General features: G+C 39.0%; 1 protein-coding gene across 1 annotated transcript in view; it reads right to left on the bottom strand.

Moving 5' to 3' along the window:
- usp34 (ubiquitin specific peptidase 34) overlaps window positions 1-27,046 on the bottom strand; it is a 329,850-nt gene that overhangs the window by 176,262 nt on the left and 126,542 nt on the right. Inside the window, exons 23-30 of the mRNA XM_059648851.1 lie at window positions 25,925-26,024; window positions 20,483-20,642; window positions 19,280-19,406; window positions 10,927-11,074; window positions 9,406-9,506; window positions 8,624-8,833; window positions 4,804-4,929; window positions 4,056-4,178 (exon numbers count right to left, since the gene is read on the bottom strand). Of these exons, the coding sequence (XP_059504834.1) occupies window positions 4,056-4,178; window positions 4,804-4,929; window positions 8,624-8,833; window positions 9,406-9,506; window positions 10,927-11,074; window positions 19,280-19,406; window positions 20,483-20,642; window positions 25,925-26,024 (1,095 nt within the window). The remainder of the gene's footprint in view (window positions 1-4,055; window positions 4,179-4,803; window positions 4,930-8,623; window positions 8,834-9,405; window positions 9,507-10,926; window positions 11,075-19,279; window positions 19,407-20,482; window positions 20,643-25,924; window positions 26,025-27,046) is intronic.

The following is a 27,046-nucleotide window of genomic DNA, read 5'->3' as shown; positions in this document are numbered from 1 at the left end:
GAGGGCAGTTAAGAGTCAAACACATTGCTGTGGGTCCAGACTCACATGTAGGCCAGACAGGTAAAGATGGCAGTTTCTTTCTCTGATGGACATTAGCAAAAGGTGAGTGAATAAATGCTGAAACTCAGAGGGATTTGGGTGTCTCTTTACCTGAAGCACAAGGTGGACACGTAAGCAGAGTGGACACGTAAGCAGAGCAAGCAATCAGAAAAACAAATGATATTAGTCAGCCTCTGCTATATAGGGAAGCCTTGTTTCAATTATACAGGGCTACAATGAGACTGCATCACATGCAGTATTGGACTCAACTCAAGCAAGGATATATTTGCTTTCAACAGACTAAAACAAAAGTTTCATATAATTAAGTTAATTCTTGGGATATGAGGGTTATCTTAGGGACTAGAATTCTAGGATGTTTAGAAGAATGCAAGTAATCTTATTGAAAAGTACTGAATTCTCAGAAGACTTGAGACAGAGATAAAGTGGTTCCCCCGGCTGGAGACTCTAGAGCACAAGGAGAATATCATCAAAATAAGTGCTTGGCCATTTAAGGCAGAGAAGAAGTTTGTTCATTTAAAAAAAGGTGGAACAAGACTTACCTTAGAGCCTGGGGAAGTTGGATGGCAAAGATTAGTAAGGGTTAGAAATCTTAGCGCGGTGCAAATTTCGAGTCTATTCATACAGGGACTTTCCTCAGAGCCAGGGGCAGTCGGAGGGCAAAGAATCAGGAACTAGTAATGGGCTAAACAGCTTCTGGTGAAAGGGAGGGCGAGATTCCAGAGAGAGGCAGACATCATAACTAAGCCAGCAAGTTGTTTGAGGGGTGAGACTAATTTTTTTTACTCTAATCAAATAACCGACCAGTTAACTGTTAGTGTTCATTAGTAATCAAATTTAGTCTTTTTGAAATGGATGCTGATTGTATCAGTGAGCAACATGTGCAGGAGGTGCCGTTGACAGCTGGGTTACAGAACTCAAGTGAGATTTAGAGGCGTTGAGGAGCATCTGGATAGCGCATACAAGGCAGTTGTCACACCACCAAGTAAAACGGTGCATGAGGATATGGGATGGGTGACCAATACATACAAGCGTAAAGGCATTGGAAGGTAGTACAGGGGTCCCTAAGACCTTGCCTATAGACAAACCGGTACTCTGTGCTGAGTTCTGGTGATGGTGATAATGCCTTGGAGTTGCAGGCAAAACAAAACCTGCAGCACTGAGGGTTGCTCAGCTGGACACAGCGGGGAGAAAAAGGCAATTAGGATTGTAGTGATACAAGGCTAAATCGTCAGGGAAACAGAGAGGCACCTCTGCAGCTGCTCCAGTGACAACAGGATGGTGTGGTGCCTCCCTGGTGCACGAGTCCTGCAGTTCATCTAGTGGCTGCAGGGCATCTTGGGGGGGGGGGGCGGTGGCAGAGAACAGGCCAGTGGTTGTGGTACAGGTTGGTACTAACAACATACATTAAAAAATGAATGCAGTCCTGTAGGCTGAATTTAGGGAGCTAGGAGCCAGTTTGAAAGGCAGGACTTCAAGAGGTAGCAATCTCTGGATTACTACCTGTGACACATGTTAGTAAGGCTAGGGATTGGCAGATTAGGCAGTTTAATACGTGGCAGGAGAGTGGTATAAAAGGGAAGGCTTTAGATTTATGAATAACTGGAACAGTTTCTGGGGAAGGTGGCATCTATTCAAGAGTGACGGTCTTCACCTAAATAGTGACAGGACCAATATTCTTGCGGGCAACTTTGCTAGTGCTGTTGGGTAGACTTGAAACTAGTTTGGCAGGTCCCTTAGAAGATGAGAACAGAGATTTAAACTGGGAGATATGAAGATGGCCAGGGCGTTGAACAGGTATTTTGCGGTGATCTTCACAGTGGAAGACACAAATAGCATGCTAATAGTCGATGACAAGGAGGCTATGGCAGGTGAGGACCTAGAAATGATCATTATCACTAAAGAGGTAGTCTTGGCTGAGATAATCAGGCTAAAGGTAGACAACTCTCCTGATCCTGATGGAATGCATCCCAGGGTACAAGATGATATGATGGAGGTGGAGGAATAACAGATGCTGGTGCGGTTCTGGCAGACTGCAGAACAGCAAATGAGACGACACTGTTTAAGAAAGGAGGTAAACAAAAGGCAGGTAACTGTAGGCCCCTTATCTTAACTTCCTGAATCTATAATCACCTTTGGATAGAAATTGTGCCATCAACCAGCACTGGTTCACGAAAGGTAGGTCATGTTTAACTAATTCACTGAAATTTTTTGAGGAAATTATGAGCATGCTGGACATTGGGGAACCAGCGGATGTGGTGTATCTGGATTTCCAGAAGGCATTCAACAAGGTGCCGCACAAAAGGCACAAAAAGAGTGGGGATAAATGGGTGTTTTACTGGTTGACAAACAGCGGCCAGTGGTGTGCCTCAGGGATCAAGTGTTGGGGCTGCAATTGATTATAAATTTACACAAATGATTTACAGCTGGAAACCAAGTGTAGTGTAACAATGTTTGCAGATGACACTAAAATGAATGGTAGAGCGAAGAATGCAGAAGAATATAGATGGGTTTAGTGAGTGAGCAAGCAAGGGATTGGCAGAAGGAGTACAATATTGGTAAAGATGAGGTCATCTATTTTGGTTGGAATAACAGCAAAATGGAATATTATTTAAATGGTGAAAAATTGCAACATGTTGTTATACAGAAGTATCTGGGCGTCCTTGTGCATGAATCACAAAACATTGGTTTACAAGTGCAGCAGGTAGTTGAGGCAACAAATGGAACATTGTCTTTCACTGTTTGGGGGATGGAGTTTAAAAATGGCAAGGTTATGCTGCAGCTGTATAGGCTGCTGGTGAGGCCACACATGGAGTACTGTGAACAGTTTTGGTCTCTTTTCTCAAGCAAGTTTGTATTGGTACAGGAGGTGGTGCAGAGGAGGTTCACTAGGTTGATTCCAGAATTGAGAAGGTTGACTTAAGAAGCGAGAGTAAGTAGACGGAATGGTACTCATTGGAATTTAGAAAAATGAGGCGTCGATCTTATAGAAGCATTTAAAATTATGAAGGGAATATATAGGACAGAAACAGGGAGGTTGTTTCCACTGGAAGGTCAAACTAGAACAAAGTATATAGCCTCAAAATAAAGGTGAAGCAGATTTAGGAAAGAGTCAAAGAAGAACTTCTTCACCCAAAGGGTTGTGAACCTGTGGAATTCCCTGCCCAAGATAGCAGTTGAGGCTACCTCACAGTGTTTTCAAGGCAAAGGTAGATAAATTTTTGAACAGTAAAGGAATTAAGGGTTATGATGAGTGGGCAGGTAAATGGAGACGAATCCACAGAAAGATCAGCCATGATCTTATCGAATGGTGGAGCAGACTCAATGGGCCAGATGGTCTACCCCGATTCTATTTCGTAAGTTATGTTCTTAACTCTTTTGAATTCGCTCTTCAAACGAGCTAAGGAAATGTTCATTGCTGAGTATATTCAGACCAAAATTGAGACACATTTGGATAGGGTTAGGCTGATTAAAACATCAATTCCACATTTGATACATACAGGGCGCATTTTTTCTTATATACCAGGCACTTCATTGATGCAATTTTGTTTTGTTGGTCCACATAATCAGTATCCAGGACAGAGGTTTGCAGATGATTATAAAATAAGGTGTGCCAACAAAATGGTAGATACTGCGGTGGCTGACAGATCTGGTTTGGTGAAGCAATCTCGTATTTTTAAAAAATCCCACTTTCCACAATTGAAAATCTTCACCATAGCACACATTTGTACAAAGACAAAATAATTCAATGTGCAAGAGAAATTTCACCAGTAAAAGATCTAGATGGTCAAGGTTAAACATTCAGTGAAAAATGCAAAGCAATTGTGCTTCAGATGACAAAAATCTGAAATTAAAATAAATTAAAATAACAGAGAAGACAATATCTATGAAGAGGAGGAAGTTTCATTTCACTGACCCAAGGCTTTTTGCAGACTTTATTTAATACAAAATCAATTTCAGTAACATTAAATAAATTTTGAGTCAAACATATCAATTACCGTTGATGCTCTTCTTATTCTCCTGTTAGGTTTTCCCAAAGCCTCAATAATTTCTAGGGCATACAGGAGTTTATGAGGACTTTTTAGTCGAAGTAAATCCTTCCAACAAAGTCCATCATTGCCCTACAACAGAAATACATTTGAATAATGCTTGCAATGATGTTCAAATGTACAAAAATATATATCCATACACAAATTAAAAGCATCAAAGAGGGTCAAATAATTTAGGCTTTCTGGACTGAACTTGTTTGCAGTTTTTAAAAAGACAGGCATGAAACAGTGCAATTCAAAAAGGTTCACATATTTAAATTATTTCTATTTCCTTAGTAAATTAGATGGTTATAGATTGTTTTTAAAAATTCCATTTAGAAGATCGCTCTTAACCAAACCCCAGAAGTAAACAATAAGTGACTCTGGTCTGCCATGGATCATTAAAACATCACATTTGCTCATGTGAACCATGAACACTGGCATGCAATAGTTGCATTAAATGGCCTGCTTAAGTGTTGTACATTCCATGCAATTATGTTCTACAATGCCTAGTAACTAAAATTGAAAAACATAACTGCACACACTGCAAAGTGCTTTCAGTTAAACTAATTTTGAGCCACAGCCCGAAAAACAGAAGCACCATTAAAGTTCTTTTCTATTGCAACCTTGACATCCTGTCATTATGAACCGGTACTGTCCTTTAATAATTCATTGTAAAATTTCAAAGAAAGAAGAAAATGTAAATTGGATGCCACACCTGTTCATCGGAGATGTTTTGAAAAGCCTGTAGCATGTTTGGGCATGTAGGAAGAAGCATCAGCAATTCCCAAACACGTCTGGATAGGTTTTCTGCATGAAGATGCAATTCTTCACAATGTGCAGTCTGCATGCAGCATTAGGAAATAAAAACATGTTGTTATCTCAAATTATGAAACCCAAAAACAGTTAAGTAATGAAATAAATCTAGGGAATCTAAATCCTTAAATTTAATTTTAAACTAAACTTTTGCATCTAAATGTTTCTTCAATTCTACAATATTTCTGAAGTGTAGGTATGGTGTGGGTACGATAAATGGACAAACCTTTCACTTAAATGCATTGCCTTTAATAAATCCGTTCATTTTTTTTTAAACAAACCTCATGCATCCTGAGGATCAGGATAATCATTCATTATGATCGGAGTTGTGCTAATAAATCAAAATGCAAATACTTATTATAAGTTTTAAATAGTTAACATGAAGGTAAGATCATATTCCCAACCAATCAAACACTAAATTTTCTAGCTTCAACACAACTAAACATTTTCGGTGCTAACTCAAATTACAATTGGCAGTCAATAACGAAGGTATAATGTAGCCTTTACTTTCTTGTCTTTTAAACTATTTCAATGGAGTAGGTGACTTAAATTGAAATCATTCTTTGCACTTCTCGTAGACATATTTAAATCATGTGATGGGTAGGTATTCTTGATCCACATTTCATGGCACGAATAAAATACTAAGATCAGAACCTTACATGTGCCATGTGTAAAGACTACACCTTTTTATTTTTCTGTATTTTTGATTGTGAACTGAAATGGGAAAAAGGACTGTGTTCAAAATCAATGACTGTGGAAGGAAACGCTGGGAAAGCAAGATACTGAAACCAACTGTATTTGGTGTTTAGCCTGCTGCTTTATTCAAACAGTGGGGCAGAATTCTTTGCTGAAGAGTTGATACCAGCACAAAACGAAAAGGGGAGATTTGGGTGTACGAAGTGGAATTCACATGGCAACAAGCAACTGACTGATTTGTTGACTTGTGACGAGTTGTGGATGATAAAAGCCATGGGCCTCCAAACAAGTATGTGGTTGGCTCCTGTGTTGCTGAATAGCTTGTGGATTGGATTGACAGAGGCCTTCTGACCATTACAGGACGTGTGAGCTCTGCAATATAGAATACCCAAGACTGAAGAAAGCCAGTTTATTGCCCCTCACTAGATACTGTAAACTGCTGTTTTAATTGATGGAATCAGAAACTTTATAGTTTGTGAACCAGTTGTTCTGTGTTTCCTGCAAAGTAGTGAAAAAGGCGAGAAGAGAACCGAGAACAACAAGCCAAAGCGAGCAAAAAGGAAACATCTCAGCAAACCCTATGTTTAGGGAGCAATTGAACTGTCTTCTCAGTTTTCCTTTGTTCATAACACCATTGATTTTTTTTGTCTACATTTGTGTATTTAGGGGGAGTTTAATATGCGAGTCAGAATTTTAACTAGAGGTCAACATTTCAGTTGCTTACCTGTAGCTACAATATATTTATTTGGAATAAACAACTTTTTTTAAGGGCAGAAACCTAATCCATGTTTCCTATACACCTGGTCAAAACAAAACAGGTGAATTCAGGAACTTTTGCGTACTTGATAAAATCTTTAACTTATAAGACAACACAGGAATTGCATGTTTGATTTCCAGCACAGCAGCCAAGTGAGGCATGACATGTGAGATTTTTGTCTCTCTCCACACTTATAAAAATTACCACAACAGACTAATTGACCAAAGATTTGGCCAGATTAACGATACAAGTTAACCATTAAACAAATTCCTTTTATGTTATTTCTAAAAAGCTTCAAGGAATAAAGACACTCTTAGAAGATCCAAAAAGTGACAGGACTCTCGGCCGAAAAGAGATTTTTCAGATTTACACAATGTAATATACATTAAATCATTAGAATCTTCGTTCATTCACAGAATCTCTAAACAGAACTAAACTGAGTAGCTAATGTGCCAGTAAACAGCTCAGAATTTTTGAAATTATATCAGTCGTGGTTAGATAAAGTGCGAACTATTCATTAGAATACTGAAGTGCTTGGACTATTTAAAATCCAACAACCAAATAATTTTAGCATGCATCAGCAAATGGGATTGGAGTACAAGTGTGTGGTTGGTGGGGGGTGGTGGTGGTGGTGGTGGTGTGGTGGTTACGTGGCTGCCGCCTGACACACCATCCCTCCCAGAAGGCCAGTTAGTATTTTAATTGACTATGTCTATTGACATTAACCAGCTAATGATAAATTCCGATTGCACGTTTTTAAAAAAAAGTGTGTACGTGTGTACACATACGCATGATAAAGCCGACTTTTAAAATTTAAAGTAAAACAGAATTCTACATTATTAAACAGATTTTTCCTTGTTTCTCTTTTTTAAAAATATTTATTTTTATAGGTTTATGTTTTCACCACTCTTTATTTCAATTTATTTAAGAGATTTCTCTGCTACTGATATGCTCCTAGGTGTCCGCAAACTCAGCCCTCATGATTATGTTAGTCGGTTTAACCTACTTTCCAACTTAAATTGTGGGCCAAGGTAAAAGGCAAGGGCCTTCACAAAAGCAGGTTATGCATGAGGGGGTGCTCTCTCTGAACCAACCCCTACTGCAGTGGAGGATATGCGCTAGCCGGTCCTATTACTTCCTCCAGAGTGTTCTTTACCCAACTGGAAACCCAACCTATGTTAGAGAAGGTTGAGAAAAAAAATTACAAAAATGCTACCAGAGATGAAGAACTTTAGTTGTGTTATATGCAGTCCTGTGTTTTTGGGAGACCTGAAATTGGTATATAAACGCAAGCTTTATTTTTTCTTTTATATCATCTCCCGAAACTTCAGCTCTTCCCATTAGAGAAAAGAAGGTTCAGAGGAGATTTGAAAACCTTGACGGAACAGGACAGACTGGTTTGAAAAAATTATCCCCAGTGGTGGAAAGATCAAGAACCACAGGGCACAGATTTGACATAACTGACAACAGAAGTCAATGATGGTAAGAAAGGCCTTTCTTCCCCCCATTCAGCAAGTGGCTTGGATTGAAAAACACACTGCCTGAAAGTATGGTGGAGACAGTCAATTAAGGCAATCATTTTCTGAAAAATGAAAACTTTGGAGAGCTGGGGGAAAATGGAAGGCAATGGCACTATGCAAAATGTTCAATCAGCACCCAGTACAAACATAACAAGCAAATAGCTTCCTTTGTATTTGCAACCATCCTAAGATTCTAGGGAAAAAATAAATAACTTGACATTGGAGACTCAAAATGATGACCCTAGGATTAAAAGACCTAATACTGGTGTCATTATGGCACAGTGCTAGGTGTCCCTACACTGATACAGGAGACATGGGTTCAAGTGTCATAACATTCCTAAACTAGTTGATTAAAAAATATTTGAGACCCCATATTTGAGAGGTAACTGTACTATGTAGAAATCCTCTGCATAAACACTTCACATACTGAACATATTTAAGGAAGCAGATCATTAAAGAAGCTTTGACACTGACATTATTCAACAGAAATTGTTTAATGCATCAATACTGATGTTCCAAAATGCAATTGCAACTCAACTGCATTTAATTGCCACCTAACATTGTTATTCACTAATGGACATCCAAACTGACAAAAGATATCTGGGATTCTACTTAGAAAATCAAATGGAAAAACAGCTTTAAGTAGGTTATTTGAGAAAATGCCTTAGTTAGATCACCTGCCATTTCTGTGCTTCTATGATGAGGTTTAAATCATGAACTAAAACAATTTATGCATTCAAAAACTTTACCTCACTATCTTCCATCACTTGATCTACAGAAGGTGGTTTGAACGATGCCAGCATTTCAAGCAAGTCAAACAAGGTAGTTAGATGTGGTTCTTGAAGGAGCAAAAGCATTGGAATATTTTCCTTCTGGGGAGGAGGAAGACAAGATGCAGGCAACTGAATACCATCTCCCTTGCGTTCCCTACGCGGGGCTCCCAATGATACAAATACCATCTGTAAAAATAACACAATTGAGATCTCCATTGTTCAACACATCAGTTGAAAGATATAAATTATTGATTCAAAGAGACATTCCTTCTCCTCCACTCAGAGGATTTCAGGGAACATAAATTCAAATTTGGGGGAGGCGATGGTCTAGTGGTGTTATCACTGGACACTTAATCCATAGACTCAGGTCATGTTCTGGGAACCCGAGTTTCAATCCTGCCACAGCAGATAGTGGAATTTGAATGTGATAAAATTCAGGAATTAAGAGTCTAATGATGACCATTGAAGCCACTATTGATTGTTGGAAAAAACACATCAGGCTCACTAATATCCTCCACGGATGGAAACCGCCATCCTTACCTGGTCTGGCCTACATGTAACTCCAGACCCAGAGCAACATGGTTGACTCTGTACTGCCCTCTGGGCAATATTGGATGGGCAATAAATGCTGGCCTAGCCAGCAATGCCCAATCCCATGAAAGAATAAAAAAGAAACTGGACATTTATGTCGTGGATTTTATTTGTACAACATAGCCATAACTCTACATTTGAAAAAAAAAACCCTGCATTTTAAACACCTGCATATCTTTAAATCCAAGTTCATGAAGTGTTTTCTCATCATAATCAGTGGTAAGTTCATGACCTGAGGAAATCATTCTCACAGGCCCCATAAGACCTCCTAAAAAAGAAAGCACAGAAAATTCAAAGTCAACTATTCTGGTAAGCTTGCATAGCAGTAAAATTGAGTTGATGCGATCAGCAGGAAATTAAACAGCATGAAAAAATTTTAAAATTTAATTTCATGAAGCCATTATTGGCATATATTATATTCCCCTCATCACGTTTATTTTTCTAACCGGTATCAATGTACTAATGATCGCAAAGGTATAGTTGAAAGACAGAACTCAAATGTAGGTGTCCAAAATGATCACAGGTATAGACTGAGTGGACTGGCAGAGACTGTTCCTAGGGTAGCCATTACAAGGGGGCATTGTTTTAAAGTGTGTGGAGGTAGATATAGGGGAGACGTCAGAGGTAGGTTCTCTACTCAGAGAGTGGTCAGGGCATGGAACGCATTGCCGGAAAGGGTAGTGGAGTCGACCTCATTAGGGGCATTTAAGCGGCTATTAGATAGGCATATGGATGACAGTACAAGGTAGGAGTGGCGGTTAGCTCGACCTTAGGATTAGGCTAAAAGTTCAGCACAACATCGTGGGCTGAAGGGCCTGTACTGTGCCGTACTGTTCCATGTTCTGAATACAGACAATACATTTTGTCTGCAAATAACAAACCTTGACTTAGATGAGACATTTAAAATACAGTAATGCTTTCAGTCACTTAGGGAACCCCAAGCAAAAACAAAATGCAACTGCAACTCCAATGCATTTAATTGCGACCTAACATTCATCAGTGGACATCCAAATTGAGAAAGGATACCTGGGATTCTACTTAGAAATTCAAATGGAAAAACAGCTTTAAATAAATTATTTGAGAAAATGTCTTAAGACACCTTCCATTTTTGAGTTCCTATGATCCAAACATGAAGTTTAAATCATGAACCAAAACAATTTATGCATTCAAAGATTTTATCTCACTATCTTCCTTTACTTGATTTACAGAAGGTGGTTTGAACTATGACAGCATTTCGAGCAAGTCAAACAAGGTACTAAGTGATGGTTCTTGAAGGAGCAAATTGCATATTTCCAAACCCAACATGCAAGCAATTCTAACTGAAACTACACAAAGAACGTGTATATATCATTTACAAACTCGCACATGTAATGACAATAAAAACAACAGCAATTAAAATTAACACCTGAATTTACCACTCAGCTGATGAAAATTGTCACAAGTTCAAATTGAGGTACAGTCCAGCCATGGCAAGGAAACGGTCCAAGAAGAGCAGACAAAGCCAAAAGGAGCAGAGAGGAGTTAGAGCACACAGAGAAGAAAAATAAGAGCTGAGGCTACCTAAACAGAGTTGGAGGCCAGAGGAAGTGGTCACATTAGCACCCTAAGCCTGGTTGGCATCATGAATTACAAATAAACAAGATTATATATTAACATATATAAACACATTATTTCATTCATTGGCTTACCAGGAAAATCTCCCTGCCGGCTGCTTTGGCCAAATTCTTGGAGCTGAGCTTGCTGACTCATTTGTTCCTTCTGTAAATTCTCATACCAGTGGGTAACTTCAGCCCGTAAGTCAGCAACTTGGTCACTGGGATACATTTCAATGGTCATCTAGCAGTGAAGATAGTATTTATTTAACAAGATTTGCAATATTTATTTAACAAGATTTGCAATATTTAATTATGCAACATCCAGTATTGCACATTTTATGTGCAATTAATATGGATCATCCTACGTACTAACAAGTGAACACTGTCAAGTGAGGGAGGAAGAAACCAATTTCAGTCACAGCCTTCTTAATTAAAACCACTTCAACATAATGTATGTTCAAAGTAGTAGTAAAATATAATTGAAGCCAGGAATCAAGACCAAAAGGTTTTCTGTTAAAACTAGATCCAAACAATAACTGTACAATCATCACTAAGAAGCTAATAAACTAAAATAAAAGCAATATCTAAATTAGAGGTCATACTAATACAACTATGACTTAAATGGATGACACTTTGGTGTTGTTGATAGTTATTCTCGACAATAGTAAACATTGAATTCAGTATTACAATTTTATGACATTTGACAATTTGAAAAATTTAACAAAATGCAATTTGATGACTTCATTACCACACGCTGATGTTTGTCTGGGAGCAACTGACCATTGCCAAGCCTGAATCCACTCAGTTATTATTATTCCCATCAAATCCTGCATCGTCTATTAATACAGCAATGTTAAATTATTTGCTGTTCAGTCAAGAAATTGAAAATATTTCGAGTAAGAAATTTGATATCATTACTGACAATGAACATTTCAGAACCAACATCTTCCCTGTTCCATTGAATGTACACTAACCTGAACTAAAGTTAATACATTTCAATTATGAAATCATAGTGCTTTCAATACAAAAAAGTATTTCTTTGCAGATTACTGGAAAAATTTGAAATGCTGTTATAAATAGTTCCCTGTTGAGGTCAGAACATGGAAATAGATATAAAATTCACAAATTCAAACAAACCAGATTGCTCTAGATGTTAATTTTTGCACAAAAAAAAGAGAAAATCTTAGGCATGGAGTCTAACAATTCAAATATTGCATGCACAACACAGCACTGACCTAACCTGTTCTTCCTCTCATCCATCCCTTCCTCCCACCTCAAGCCACACCTCCATTTCCTACCTACCACCTCATCCCGCCTCCTTGACCTGTCCATCTTCCCTGGACTGACCTATCCCCTCCCTACCTCCTCACCTATACTCTCCTCTCCACCTATCTTCTTTTCTCTCCATCTTCAGTCCGCCTCCCCCTCTCTCCCTATTTATTCCAGTTCCCCCTCCCCATCCCCCTCTCTGAAGAAGGGCCTAGGCCCGAAACGTCAGCTTTTCTGCTCCCAAGATGCTGCTTGGCCTGCTGTGTTCATCCAGCTCCACACTTTGTTATCTTGGATTCTCCAGCATCTGCAGTTCCCATTATCACTGATTTCAAACGGGACAGCTTTACTGAAATGCATATATGATGTATAATCATCACATGACTGCACTAGATGCACAGGCCATTGTTACATGATTGCACTTCAATCCAAACATCCCCCTTTTTACAAAGGTGCATTATCGTACACATTTTAAATTACACAAGTCGCCAGATATGTACACAACTGTTCTCGTGACTTAACAGATCATTATTCCCATCAGTCTATGCATTTCATTGTTCACAGCCCTCATATCATGCAGGTCTTTTAATGCCACATGTGGATGTTATCATTGACTGTTCCTCTGGGTGTTGCTTCTCCAGGGAATGACACTTCTACATAGTTTATAATTCTGTATAATTTGTTGTTTAGGTGGTACGAATTGTCACTCATTTCTGGTATTGGGTTGCTGTGGACCTCTGGATCTGATATTTGATATAGGATCTGTGCAATTGGTGCATTAGCCCTCTTCCTGATCTGCTGCCTGCTAGTGTCTCGAGTTGAGCAAGTGTGGTTGCAAAGGGGACGGCACGGGGCTCAGTGGTTAGCACTGCAGCCTCACAGCACCAGGGACCCGGGTTCGATTCCCGCCTCGGGCGGCTGTCTGTGTGGAGTTTGCACATTCTCCCCGTGCCTGCGTGGGTTTCCTCCGGGTGCTCCGGTTTCCTCCCACAGTCCAAAGATGTGCAGGCTAGGTGGATTGGCCATGCTAAATTGTCCATAGTGTTCAGGGGTGTGTGTGTGGGTTATAGGGGGATAGGATGCTTCAAGGGGCAGTGTGGACTTGTTGGGCCAAAGGGCCTGTTTCCACACTGTAGGGAATCTAATCGAATCTAATAATACTCTTTCATTTGTACAATATACCACACTGGGCTGTCAATTCATCTTAGAATGTCAACATACCCATTGAGCCATAAGTATGTCCTTGATGCTTTTGGACTATCTTCTTACAACAGTTGGAAGTTTGGATCTAATTAGGTATTCAGAGGATTGAGCAATATGTTTATTTGTTACATTAAACGTCTTCACCGTGTCGATGACTTCCAGATCATGATGAACGACTGCTTCACATTGAATCTAGAAGATTTTACATTCCTTTGTAACTTCACCAGAGTGGTGGTCTGAACAGCATGTCTGAAATATACATCTGCTTTCCTTGCTTAGCGGTCACATCCAGATGGTATTTCTGAAATTGGAGTAAAAATCTTTGAAGATGCTTTGAAGTGGGGGCTAAGGTACTGAGGGGAATGCTCTGAGGTAGCTTGAGGTCAGGCTTGACTGTCACTTTGCATCTTCCACCAATATTTTTATTTTGTTTTTCTCATTTATTAGTTTGGAACTGAGAGCTGAAGTTAAGAATTGAACTTTGAACACCACAGTTGTTTTAAAAAAAGATCACAGATGTTTTCGCTGGGAACTGGCCTGGAAAATAATGTAACTTAATTATTGATCATAGGACATGGTAGATTAATCATCAGAGTGGTTGTTATACTCAGGGGTGGCAGTTGATTGGATGTTGAATTGGTCAATCAAGTGAGGACTGGAGCTAACCAGCCAACTACTGAATATTGATTCAAAAACAGAAAAAGAGAACTGGTCCTAACTGGGTGTTGGTAGGAGGCAGTGCAATTTTTTGAAGATTCCTCAGACTATGCTGCTTTGTTTTGGTCTCTCTCGAATTTCTCTTACCAAATTATTGAATATCCTGAGAAAAGAATCCTAGTCTGTAACAAATAAGCAAACATTCCTAGAAATCTTCTGAAACTGTTTACTTTAAATCGGTGACTTTGGAATTCAAGACATATAGTTCTACATGCCTATTAACAACACATTGTCCAAGGATTTCACGAAGGCCTGGTCAAAGTTTGAAGCTGTTTAATGAACTGATCAATTGCAACTCTTATTTTTAATTTATTCCTTACTTGTGACTATGTAAGCATGGGAGTTATGATTACAAGGAGATTAGGCTTTAAGTCATAGATGTTAATTAGATTACTTCATTGTTTATCTGAGCTTTGAAGGTGAATTAATGATAAATTGTTAACTTTTAAGTTTAAATTTGGTGCTTAAGATCAGTTATTCATAAAGTCTGGTTAGGGATAATTGGGCAGTTTAGAGGATCACAATGTTTTCATTTCAGTCTATTGTGAATTCAGCAACAGTGAGGCTGATTTGGTATGACTTGATACCCAAGTATCGCAACAGTAGCCATTGATAAAAATGTTCATAAGCCAAGTCAATAGCCTGACATTCTTTGTCAATCTGCACATAAAGTCACTCAATTTGTGCCAACACCTGACTACAAATACAACGAACTGTCTGTACAGCTTTTGAGATGCTCAAAGTTCAGTCCTGCTGGCATCACATTGCAAAATGACTTTATCACTTGTATCAGTTTTTCAGTACTGGAATGGTCTTCACTAGCTGCTCAATTTTAGTCGATGCTGTTTCTTGTTCTATGCCCCCAATACAATAGCATATCTTTGGCAGCGTCCTGCATAATGATTCACAATTGGATGAGAATTTTATCAAATTATTGATAAAGCCAACAGATCATTGCATTGTTGTATGTCTGTTGGTCAATGCATTGCTGCCACAGCTCTCACTTTTTCAGAATCCAGATGAAGACGACAGTTTGCTGTCAATACATGGTCTACACACTTGGGCAATTATGGTTCCTTTTGTCCCGTTCAGCTTCAGGTTCATCTAGCAAGCTTCACCGGGCAGTTGCACTAGATTCTGCAGTGACTACTTCTTGGTGTTTGCATATCCACATATGAGAAACCATCCACTTTAGCTTTCACGCAAGGAAGATCTCTTAACTATCTCATATTAAATGTGGTGATTTTCTTCTGGAGCTACAAAAATGCCAAAACCACCTATGGAACCAATTTTATCTCATGAAGGGGTCCAGAATGTGGTTAGAGGACTTCTGCTTTCATCCAACCTCATTTCACAGAATCCATCTTTCACATCTGAGGGAAATGAAGAATTTTATCTTTGCAAGTTGAGACAAAATTTCTTCATTGATTGGCATGGAGAAGTAAGATATCTTCAGAGCTTTATTTAGATCCTTTGGGTGAATGCACACTCTTAGCTTTACATGTTATTTCATAGCTACCATTACTAATCCATTCTGTATGAACTGTCACTTTCTTGATTACTTCCTTCTTTATCAGTTGTTCTCCTTCAAGCTGGCCTTAACAGCAGCTGGAACATTCTTCAACATATGCCAAATTGGTCTTGCATTCTCATCTACTTTGAGCCAATATTGTCCTGGAAGACATCCTTCCCTTCTAGGCACATTGTGGTATTCTTCAACACCCTGTTACATGGTCAATGGCTCATTACGTTGTAATTCATTGCAAATCCCTTTGGCATGTTGAGGGTTACAGTCCAACTTTAGGCTTGCCTCAGCTGACGTAAGTGGCATTTTCTTGCCATCTATGGGTTAGAACTCTAGATTCTCATTCAAGTTGTTGCATTGGGTTCAGTGTAATCTGAGCTCTCGGCACAAGTATGGTGCCATCATATAGCTTTAACATTAATTTTGAGGGCTTCATTTTTGGATGGCCATTTTGAGCCAACTCGTACAACAGGTCAGGATGTCACATGACTTACCATGTACGTTTTCTGCTCTTCAGAGAGATTTAGGGTAGAATATGTTTTGAAAAAAATCTCTCCCTGACAATGACAGAAGCACACTTGTACCTGTTCTGGTTTGCTCAACAGATCTGTTGCTATTCCACAATTCTGTCCTTGTGCCTGGAAGGAATTCTGGTCTTGCTACATATCCCCAGTCATTTGACCATGACATGGTAGCGCAAATGCTTAAGCCATTTTCTCTTAACCAGTGTTTTAATGTCGGAGCTGTTTAGTTTAGTACTGGTCATACTTGTATATTACACTTTAGCTTATTTTTCTGCACATATTTGTGTCTCCGTTTCATTGGCTGTTTTCTTACATCTCAGTGCCACTTCTGACACCATGTTTCATTATTGATATCATAGGATTTGACGACTGGCATTGTCATCATAGTCGCTTGATTTTAGTGAATGCTGTTTCTTGTTCAATGCCTTAATACAATGGTATATCCTTGGTAGTCAGCTGCGTAACGGATCAGCAGCATGTCCAGCTTTATTCAAGTGAGGTAAGATGTTTGATCACAGCCACATGATTGAAGTCACATGACAACAGCAGCCTAGGAGCCTCATTTGTACATCGAGTCATAGAGATGTACAGCACAGAAATATACCCTTCGGTCTATCTCGTCCATGCCAACCAGGCTTCCTAAATAAATCTAATCCCCTTTGCCAGCATCTGGCCAATACCCCTCTAAACCGTTCCTATTCATATACCCATCCAGATGCTTTTTAAATGTTATAATTATACCAACTTCCATCACTTCCTTTGGCAACTCACTCCAGACATGCACCACCCTCTGCGTGAAAAAACTGCCTTGTAGGTCCCTTTTAAATCTTTCCCCTCTCACCTTAAACCTATGACCTCTGGTTTTACACTCCACACCCCCTCCCCCCAAGGAAAAAGACCTTGTCTAATTACCTTATCCATGCCCCTCATGATTTTATAAACCTCTAAGGTCACCCCTCAGTCTCTAATGCTCCAGGGAAAATAGCCACAGCTCTATTCAGCCTCTCCTTATAGCTTAAATCCTCCAACCCTGACAACATCCTTGTCTAAATTTCACAACATCCTTCCTACAACAAGGGGACCTGAATTGAACGTAGTATTCCTAAAGTGGCCTAACCAATGTCCTGTACAGCCACATGACCTCCCAATTCCTGTACTCAATGCATTGACAAATAAAAGGTAGCATAGCAAATGCCTTCTTCACTATCCTGCTTACTTGTGACTCCACTTACAAGGAACTATGAACTTGCACTCCAAGGTCTCTTTGCTCAGCAACAGTCTCCAGGACCTCACCATTAAGCGTATAATTTCTGCTCTGATTTGTCTTTACAAAATGCAGCACCTCACATTTATCTAAATTAAACTCCATTTGTCATTCCTCAGCCCATCTAATCAAGATGCTGTCATACTCCGAAGTAATCTTCTTCATTGTCCACGACACCTCCAATTTTGGAGTCATCGCAAACTTATTAACCATAACTCCTAAATCCACATCCAAATCATTTGTATAAATGATGAAAAATAGTGGATCCAGACTTCCAGTCTGAAAAGCAACCCGCCACCGCCACCACCTTCTACCTTCAAACCAGTGCCGTATCCAAATGGCTAGTTTGCCCTGTACTCCATGTGATCTAACTTTGTTAACTAGTCTACTCTGAGGAACCTTGTCAAATGCCTTATTGAAATCCCCATGGATCACGTCCACCGATCTGCCCTCATCAATTCTCTTCTTCTAAAAACTCAAGTTAGTGAGACACGATTTCTCACTCTTATAAATTCTATAAAAGGTCGCCAAAATATCGCCATAAGACTAAATTAATATGGCAAAATAAAGGACAAATCACCATAATGCAGAAAGCTCCAAACACAGGACCAAGAAAAACGAGTATTTCCATGCAAACCATCTACTTATCAAAATGTATTCAAAAACCAGGGAAAACTGTACTAAGTGCAAATAGGAATTGATATATCCTTCTTCCTCATTCACTCCATGATAACCAATTCAGTCACACTAATTTAGAAAGTGATGATGCAAAACTCTGATGAAGGGTCTAGGCCCGAAACGTCAGCTTTTGTGCTCCTGAGATGCTGCTTGGCCTGCTGTGTTCATCCAGCCTCACATTTTATTATCATGCAAAACTGTAGTTTAATTTAACTTTAATTTATCTTAAGTTGCTTTGAATTGTTAAGATTAAGAACCTAATTTATTAAAGCTTGCAATTTCTCCCAACCATGTTGCAAATATCAAATGTAAAATGTCACTCATGATATTAGTTTGTCGGTATCCTCAATGTAACTTCATTGCACAATGTGGTATACAGGAAAAATAATGCTGACTTGTGAGAAAGATATGGTGATTATGGGATGATTTTAATCTATACGGAGTGGATGAATCAGGTGAGCAAACATGGCTTGGAAGACGGGTTCAGTACGTTTTCATGACAGTTTCCTAGATCATACATTCTAAGCTACTCTAGACCTGGTAATATACAAGACAAGGTAACTTAATGATCTAATAATTAAAGTACCCCGGGTAGCAATGATCGTAACATGTTCAAATTACATATTCAGCTTGAGTGAGAAAGGATAAAGGTGTTAAAGAAGGCAAACAGCATGTGTGCCTTCACTGGTTGGGGCACTGAGTATAGAGGTTGGCAAGCCATGTTGCAGCTGTATAAAACTTTAGTTTGGCCACATTTGGAGTATTGTGCATTTCTGGTTGTTCAAAGTCAAGCAGATCAGATTGTTAATTGACACTGGAGTGAAATAGTATAAAATGATGGACTAGAAAGTTAGGTTGAGGACACAAAGAGAGCAGCTATGCATGTTATTTAATTACAGAACTGGTTGAAGGTGCTGAATGGCCTACTGCTGATCCTGATGTACATATATGTAGCAAGGTTTGAACTTTTGCTACAAGTAAATCCAAAATTAGAATTTATTTGACAATTTTTCACCAACCTAGTAAGATTCAGTTTGCACTTGCTGACTTGATATGCATTTCCAACATATTCTGATCTTAGCTCCTATTTCCATCATTTGAAATTATTGATTTACAGCTAAGAATAAATTCTGTAATTCACTTTACCATTTTCACTACAGGACATGAATTCATAACGAATTCAAATTTACTGTACTATTATAAAAATGGAGATAAAGAAAGAAACAATGGACTTATCTTGGCAGCGTTGTATAAAATTATAGTTACCTTATCAGGCAGCCCAGCTGGTTGACAAACGATTCGTAATGGTAAAGATTGTTTATCGCTAAGGGCTTTTAGGTGACTGCTGATACCTGTGCCCTCAATCTGCCATTGCCGTAAATGATATGCGAACCTAAGGATACAATTCAAACCAAAACTGCTATCAACAACTGTCAAATATTTTTCCTTTAACAAAGAGAAAAATGTTTAAAATCTTAGATTAGGATTTTCCTTTAGTATGTTTACTTAAATCATAAAACGAGCACAAAATGCTAATTTTAATTGCAAAGTTGAAAATGATCAGTCTGCATTTGAAGTAAGGAATATTTTAAAAAGACAGCTAACTAATTTCTTAAATAAAGCATTCAATTCCAACGAAGTTGGCCTGTTCCAAAATTCCAATAAATTACACTTTCTGAAACAGACATCCCCAAGCTAAGATACCAATCCAACATGCAGTTTGACTAGTGTTCCTGTTATCTTCCAAGTTCATACAATTTATAGCCTGATAGTCCACATCTCAGCACATATATACCACAGGAAACATTAAATCTGAGGCAATTGCTACGGTATGCTGGGTTGTTGTAATTAGTCAGTATGCTTTAAGTTATGCTGGCTAAAAGATAACAGCCAAGGTTTTCTGTATGATTTTATGTCCAGTAGCAGTCTAGTGAATGGTGCAGGGAATCTGAAGACAGGACTTGTTCAGCTACAGCAACCTCACTCACTCAAAAAAGATACGGTCATACAACTTATGAAACAAGTTAAGGGAATAAATAGTTCTATGTCCCACCATGTTGTGATATGATTGCTTATGCATCATATTCCAAGCATAAAATAGCTTGTTTGAAGCAAAAGCAAAATAACTTGACAAAAGCTTTCAGGGGTTAAACAGAGATTAATTTAGGTGTATACGCCAAAAAGTGCCAAATCGAAAATTGCATGTATTAAATGGTTATTTTCCTTCCATTTGGAAACAAACATTTAGACTAACCAGAAGTATTTAGGTGGTGATAGTGCAGAATAAAAAGTAAACCTATATCATATTGCAAAAACTAATCTGGAGCTTGTACACGAGATAAAGTACAAGTGTTAAATTTGTTTGGTTACATTGCAACCTTAGGAAATTTTTAAGTAGTTTTACTTAAATTCAAGAGGATAGGGGACATGCATTGCCTATAACACTGACAGAAAGTAATTTTTTTTTACCTTCTTCTAAATGCTTCCAAGTGAGTTTTCAGCATTAAGAGTCCCCTTTCGATAATAGTGAGGCTGGATTGAGGTTCTTTGTCAAGATTTTCTGATGCTATCATCAGGCTTTCCATACATTTACTGATAAATTCCTGTTCCTTCTCCAAGCCAGTTTTGCCTGCAACATTAGTGTTTAAAATAAAATATATGGACCAACTCATTATTCAGTTAACCTTGCAAATCCGTATGTTCATAACATTTTTACACAATTTTATTTTAATGATAACAACACTTCTGACACTCTTGGAAACCAAGTTAAGATAACTGGAACGTAGGCATTTCTCTGGTTTGAAAGCTGAGGACCTGGTGGATACAAAGCCGAAGTGTTAAAACACCAGAAGAGGAAATTAGTTTTAGTGCATAGGCTTTCAATAGGCAGTTTCCATTACTAAGGTGAACATGTGTGTCTATAACAGAAAATTTTACTTCTAATCGGTATTTGACCACGAAATTTCTGATAAATTACCTGTGTGTCTCCTGTAACGTTTTACAGAACAAAGTTGAAAAATATGATCCCTTCTTATTTGTTTGTGTCTCGGTGAAATCTTAATGCATTCAAAACTCATCCATGTGGACAGTTAAAACCAGACTCAGGTTTTCATTCTTGCCATTTTTCAGAATGTCCCTTAATCCTTTTTCTGCCCTCATATTGTTGCTTGCTGTCCATGTGCCTTCTTTCATTTAGGTGGTGGTGGTGGTGGTGGTGGTGGTGGATGATCTGGCAAGGTGTGGTAGGCAAAAAAAACTAGCAATATCTGGGCAGTTTTTATGTTGGAGTTTCCAGAAAATGTGGCCTTTATATACATATTTATTACCTACTCACTGCACTTTTGTTTCCTACTCCATCTTCTAATAGCACATACACTTCCACAGCTGTCCTCAACTCTTCTCCTCTAAAGTCTATCCTCTATCAGCAATTGTCTATACTTAGCTCTCGATTCTAACTCTCGACACTCACCCTCCTTCGGCAAATGGAAAGGGCATCGAACATTCCCTTCCACAAACACACACCCCCGCCCCCCCCACCCCAACTAACGAGACTCTTCCTGTAGCCCTAATCCACCTCATATCTTTTACTTCTAAAAATCTGATCCTTTCCCCGAGAAAATAAGTAAACTAAGATGAGTCAAGGACACCAGATAACACAGTGTGGAGCTGAAGGAGCACAGCAGGCTAGGCAGCATTAGAAGAGCAGGAAAGTTGGCATTTTGGGTCAGGACCCTTCTTCATACCCATTTCTGAAGAAGGGTCGTGACCCAAAACACCAACTTTCCTGCTCTTCTGATGATGCCTAGCCTGCTGTGTTCCTCCAGCTCAACACTGTGTTATCTCTGACTCCAGCATCGGCAGTTCTTACGGTCTCCAAGGACACCAGATGACTTGTCTTTTCTGTCTTAGATGCCTCAGTGTGACAAATCACAATTCAGTAAAGCTAATAAAAAAATGCTGCCTGACCTTTTCATCTTGATCTCATCAAGACAAAAAGAAGCATTATAAATTTCAAAAGGGTACAATATTGCATGAGAAAAGACAGTGAGGGCCAAAGCACCTGTCCTGTGCTGTAAGGTTCTATGTTCTGTGTTCTATTAATTGGCAGGACTCTGATCAGTCAAGCATTGCCATGGATAATGAAGCAGGTAACAGTTAGTTCAAGTTGTTAATTAATTAAATAATTAAGATTGATGGATCAGTCAGAACAGCTCATAGATTACAACCAAGAAACAAATGTGTGCGCCACAAGTTTCAAATCATTTGCAAGTTTGCAATTAGTACTTGTCAAACAGTTGTTTACATGATGCCTGAAATGGTTATCAGATTACTTGTTTTTCAGAACTTTCAAACATTGTCTTTAAAGCAATTTTCTCATAACAGTTACCAGGTTTTTAAAAAATACTTTTTTAAAAAACAATTACAGAATCATGTGGTTTTGTTTTCTTAGAATGTAACTGGGATCTCTCTAACAGTGGGGCGGCACAGTGGCTCAGTGGTTAGCACTGCAGCCTCACAGCACCAGGGACCCGGGTTCGATTCCAGCCTCGGGTAACTGTCTGTGTGGAGTTTGCACATTCTCCCCATGTCTGCGTGGGTTTCCTCCAGGTGCTCTGGTTTCCTCCCACAGTCCAAAGATGTGCTGACTAGGTGGATTGGACATGCTAAAATTGCCTGTAGTGTTCAGGGGTGTGTGTGGATTATAGGGGGATGGGTCTGGGTGGGATGCTGCAAGGGGCGGTGTGGACTTGTTGGGCCGAAGGGCCTGTTTCCACACTGTAGGGAATCTAATCTAATCTAACACTCTTCCGAAAACTGGTCATTGACAAGGTTGCAACATACATTTAACAGTCTTGATCAGGATCATAATGATGAATATATGTACCTTCAAATAAGCACTAGGGAACCATACTGTGAGCCCAAACAATAAACCTAAATTCACTGTTAGGACAATTCCTGGTACACACAGGTATGTTCAGTAAATGCGAATCAATCAGAGAATCACATCTAAAATTGGACACTTCTGAATTTGCAAGAACAGGCTGGATAAGTACAGTCAACATTTGACCTGTTGCAATCAGCCAAAGTATATGCTGTGGATGCAATCTCCAGGTCACTGGAGGCGTACAGTCTTCATTTGTGGCATCAAACTGGCACTGAAACACCATATTACCCATTTTTGCAGTAGACAGTAACTGTCTTAGTTTGATGGCAGTGTCTGATTGTTGGAGAATACCACTCATGCCGCAATATTAAATAGTTAGCTTCACCTGTTACTCAAATTTCTAATTCACTTTACCCTTCCTGGGCAACATGATTTAGATGGTGCACTTTCAGGACCAGAAATGAAGGCCTTTGGCCCATTTGTGAGTTTGGGCAATACATAGCATGCAATAATTGGATTGGGCTAGACATTATCCTATGCGTTAGTTCTGCTGTATCCTATTTCAGCATCAAGTTTGCAGGCTGATAAAATGATGAGAGCTCTATTTACAAGGAGCTGATACAGCAACTTCATGAATACATGATGTTGTGAGAGTCTCAATGAGTATGTGTGTATATGGACCAGGGAAGGCAAGTTTCTAGTGGGCAGTTGAAGAAAATCAAATTCTGTCCCAACACATGAAGGAACGGCAGCTGATTTTGCTGTTCCATGGATGGCCATCACTTATTAGGAAATCATTCATGCTGCTCCTGCTGAGTAGCACAATGGCTCAGTGGTTAGCACTGCTGCCTCACACGACCCAAGTTTGATTCCACCCTCGGGCAACTGTCAGTGTTGAGTTTGCATATTCTCCCCCTGCCTGCGTGGGTTTCCTCCGGGCGCTCTGGTTTCCTCCCACAGTCCAAAGATGTGCAGGGTAGGTGGATTGGCTATGCTAAATTGCCCATAGTACCCAGGGATGTTTAGGTTAGGTAGGTTCGACATGGGAAATACAAAGGTAGCAGAATGGGACCGGGTCAGATGCTCTTTGGAGGGTCGATGTGGACTTGTTGGGCCAAATGGTCTGTTTTCATACTGTTGGGATTCTATGATTCATTAAAGCAAACATCTACAAATTGGAAATAAGCATTTGCTAGGATATTTTGGGGCTATTTCTTCAACATTTGTTGTGGAAACTACCAAAAAATGTTAGGAGAGCCAGACCTGGGGAATCCCATGACAATACAATGCATTAGGAAATAGATGGTTTTGTCACTGAAGTTGAAGTCAACTGAGCAAATTGCTTAGTTCACAAATGTGATGGATGCCAATTCAGCCAATAGCAGTGCACCTCAATTGCCATGATACAGTGCAGTGAAAAAATTGTCCATACTTTCCTTTAGGGAGCACATCAACAAATAGATTAGTAATGTCAAAACAGCATGTGTTCTTTCCACTAGACAATTGGATAGTATGGAACTGTCCTTATATGCCAAATGTCATTTGACTTTAGGAAATATTCAAATTATCTATATAACCATGGATATATGGTTCATAAACATACACACTTTACATAGTCTTCGCTAAAATTTGATGGAATTGTTCAGTGTGTATGTAGAACATGCACTCAAGACAGGTTATTGCTACTCATTCAGCAACAAGGCTAATTTACGTTGTGAAGCGTATGTCATAGATAAGATGGGGCGTAAAGGGGCATCACTTTTGCGCACCATGAACAGCCCAAATGTATGTGGCCACAGTGAATCACAAGGACAAATTTATTATACAAGCTACAAAGTCACTCACTGCTATTAAAATGTATTTAACAATCATTTCTGAAAGTTGCCTCAGAAGAGGGCCATGCACCATGCTGAGCGGCAGGCCAATGGTTGTGAATTCACACCCGTCAAAAACAATGACATGCACTTTGTCAATACAGTTGTGCAAGTTCTTTGCTTTATGACAATTCATAATTACAGAGATCTATTACATGTTTGACAATGTCATTAATTGCACTGCTGAAACATTCCCATTTAAACAATTCACAGTGTGGGCAGTTTCATCTTGAGACTGTGGGTGATACAACTGGAACAAAATTAAATGTGAAAAAAGTCTGGATACCGCAGGGTAATCCTACAATAAACCTGTTCAAACATCAAGCTGCATGAACACTTACTCAACCATCTCACTGTCACATGACTACTATGTCTGGAAAAACAAACACTGGCACAATGTTAGGTCCAATACAAATTTCTTAGTGGAGTCAAACTATGCTGCTGATATCCTGAATCTTGTCTCTGTTGTACACCCGTCTCGGATATATAACTTGTCTCCTAGTAGCATTCAACTTGCACATTGATGATAAAACAGACATGCTATCAAAGCTTGGGGAATAACTGTTTCTGGTGGAGTATCCATAGCGACACCTCAGCCAGTGTCCACCTGCCAACTTACCAGCACCCTTTTCTCATGCAGTATAAATTGCTCTTTCATTTAAAATTTGGAATTCTCGCATTTGTCGTGATGAGTGCAAGCGAAAAATTTCAATAGCATGTCTATTTTTGTCAATAACACAACTTTATTTTGATGAAGCTCATTATACATACTAGATAGCTCAGTAATGGAGCAATAACAGCAGTTTTTTAAAAAATCAAGTTTCTGATGTCTTAAAAGTGTTAGAAACAATAACTAAATGATGCAAACAGAGCGAAAAAGTCCACACAGCACTGTGGAATGTATGGTGGAAAGATTGACCAAAAAATGACAAACAGTAAGTTAAATTACACAAAGCAAAAATTATTGGTCCTGCAAGTAAGGTGACAATATTTTTCATCATAATTTACACTTTTCCTGTCCTGGTAACAATAAATAATGAACACAGAGGTTTCAAAGTTTGTAACTGCTTTACAATTGTTTTTAATCTCGGTTTTAATTCAGAAAATGGACTGATATCAGTTCTAAAATTAAGACTGAAAAAGTTTACTTGCCATTAATGTAATATGAATTGATGTACTGAATTGCTGCTCGACTAACATCAGCTGTTTGGGCCCTTAAAGCAATGCCCCAAAGTTGGTCCATTCCACAAAGCTGTTTTGAAACAAAGAAACACGTTTGTGTACATCCAAATGTCATTAAGCAATACTATTTTATCAAATTCCATCTATCATTGAGATTTCACTATTCACATGAAAAAAAAATTCATACGGCTTTGCGAGTTAGAGTCATGAAAACAGACTCTTTGGTCCAACCAATCCAGGCCAACCACAATCCCAAGGCAAACTAGTCCCACCTGCCTGCACTTGACACATATCCCTCCAAACATTTCTTATTCATGTACTAGCCTAAATGTTTTTTAAACATTGTAAATGTACCTACATCCACCAATTCCTCCAGAAGTTCAATTCACACACAAACCACTGTGTAAAAATGTCGTCCCTTATGTCTTTTATCTATTTTTTACCCTCTCACCTTTAAAATATGCCTCTTGAAACCTCCAACCCTTAGGAAAATACACTGACTGTTCACTTTGTCTATACGCCTCATTATTTCTTAAACCTCTAAGGTCACCTCTCAACCTTCGATGCTCTAATGAAAACTGTCCCAGCCTATCCAGCTTCTCCTTATAACTCAAACCCACCACTCTCAGCAACACCCGACTAAATCTCTTGAGCCCTCTCTAGCTTAATAATATCCCTCCTGTAACAGAGAAACTATAACTGGACACAGTACTCCAGAAGAGGCCTCATCAACGTTTGGTACAACCTATCAACTCCTATAGTCAAAAAGGTCTTAGCAACAAAGACTGCTAAATGCCAAATGCCGCCTTAACCATCCTATCTGTATGTGATGCAAACTTCAAAGAATTATGTACCTAAACCCCTCTGTCTCTGTCCTACAACACTGCCCAAGATGTTACTTTTAATTGTTTAAGTCTCGTCTTTGTTTGTTTTACCAAAATGCAATATTTCACATTTATCCAAATTAAATTCCAAATGCCATACCTCAGCCTATTGATCAAGATCTCTTTGTAATCTTAGATAACCTTCTTTATCGTGCACTTTACCACCAATTTTGGTGTGATCCACAAACTTACTAACCCGGCCTCATAT

Source organism: Stegostoma tigrinum, chromosome 9 (assembly GCF_030684315.1).
Source record: "Stegostoma tigrinum isolate sSteTig4 chromosome 9, sSteTig4.hap1, whole genome shotgun sequence".
NCBI lineage: Eukaryota > Metazoa > Chordata > Chondrichthyes > Orectolobiformes > Stegostomatidae > Stegostoma > Stegostoma tigrinum.
This window is presented reverse-complemented; position numbering and strand designations above follow the sequence as displayed.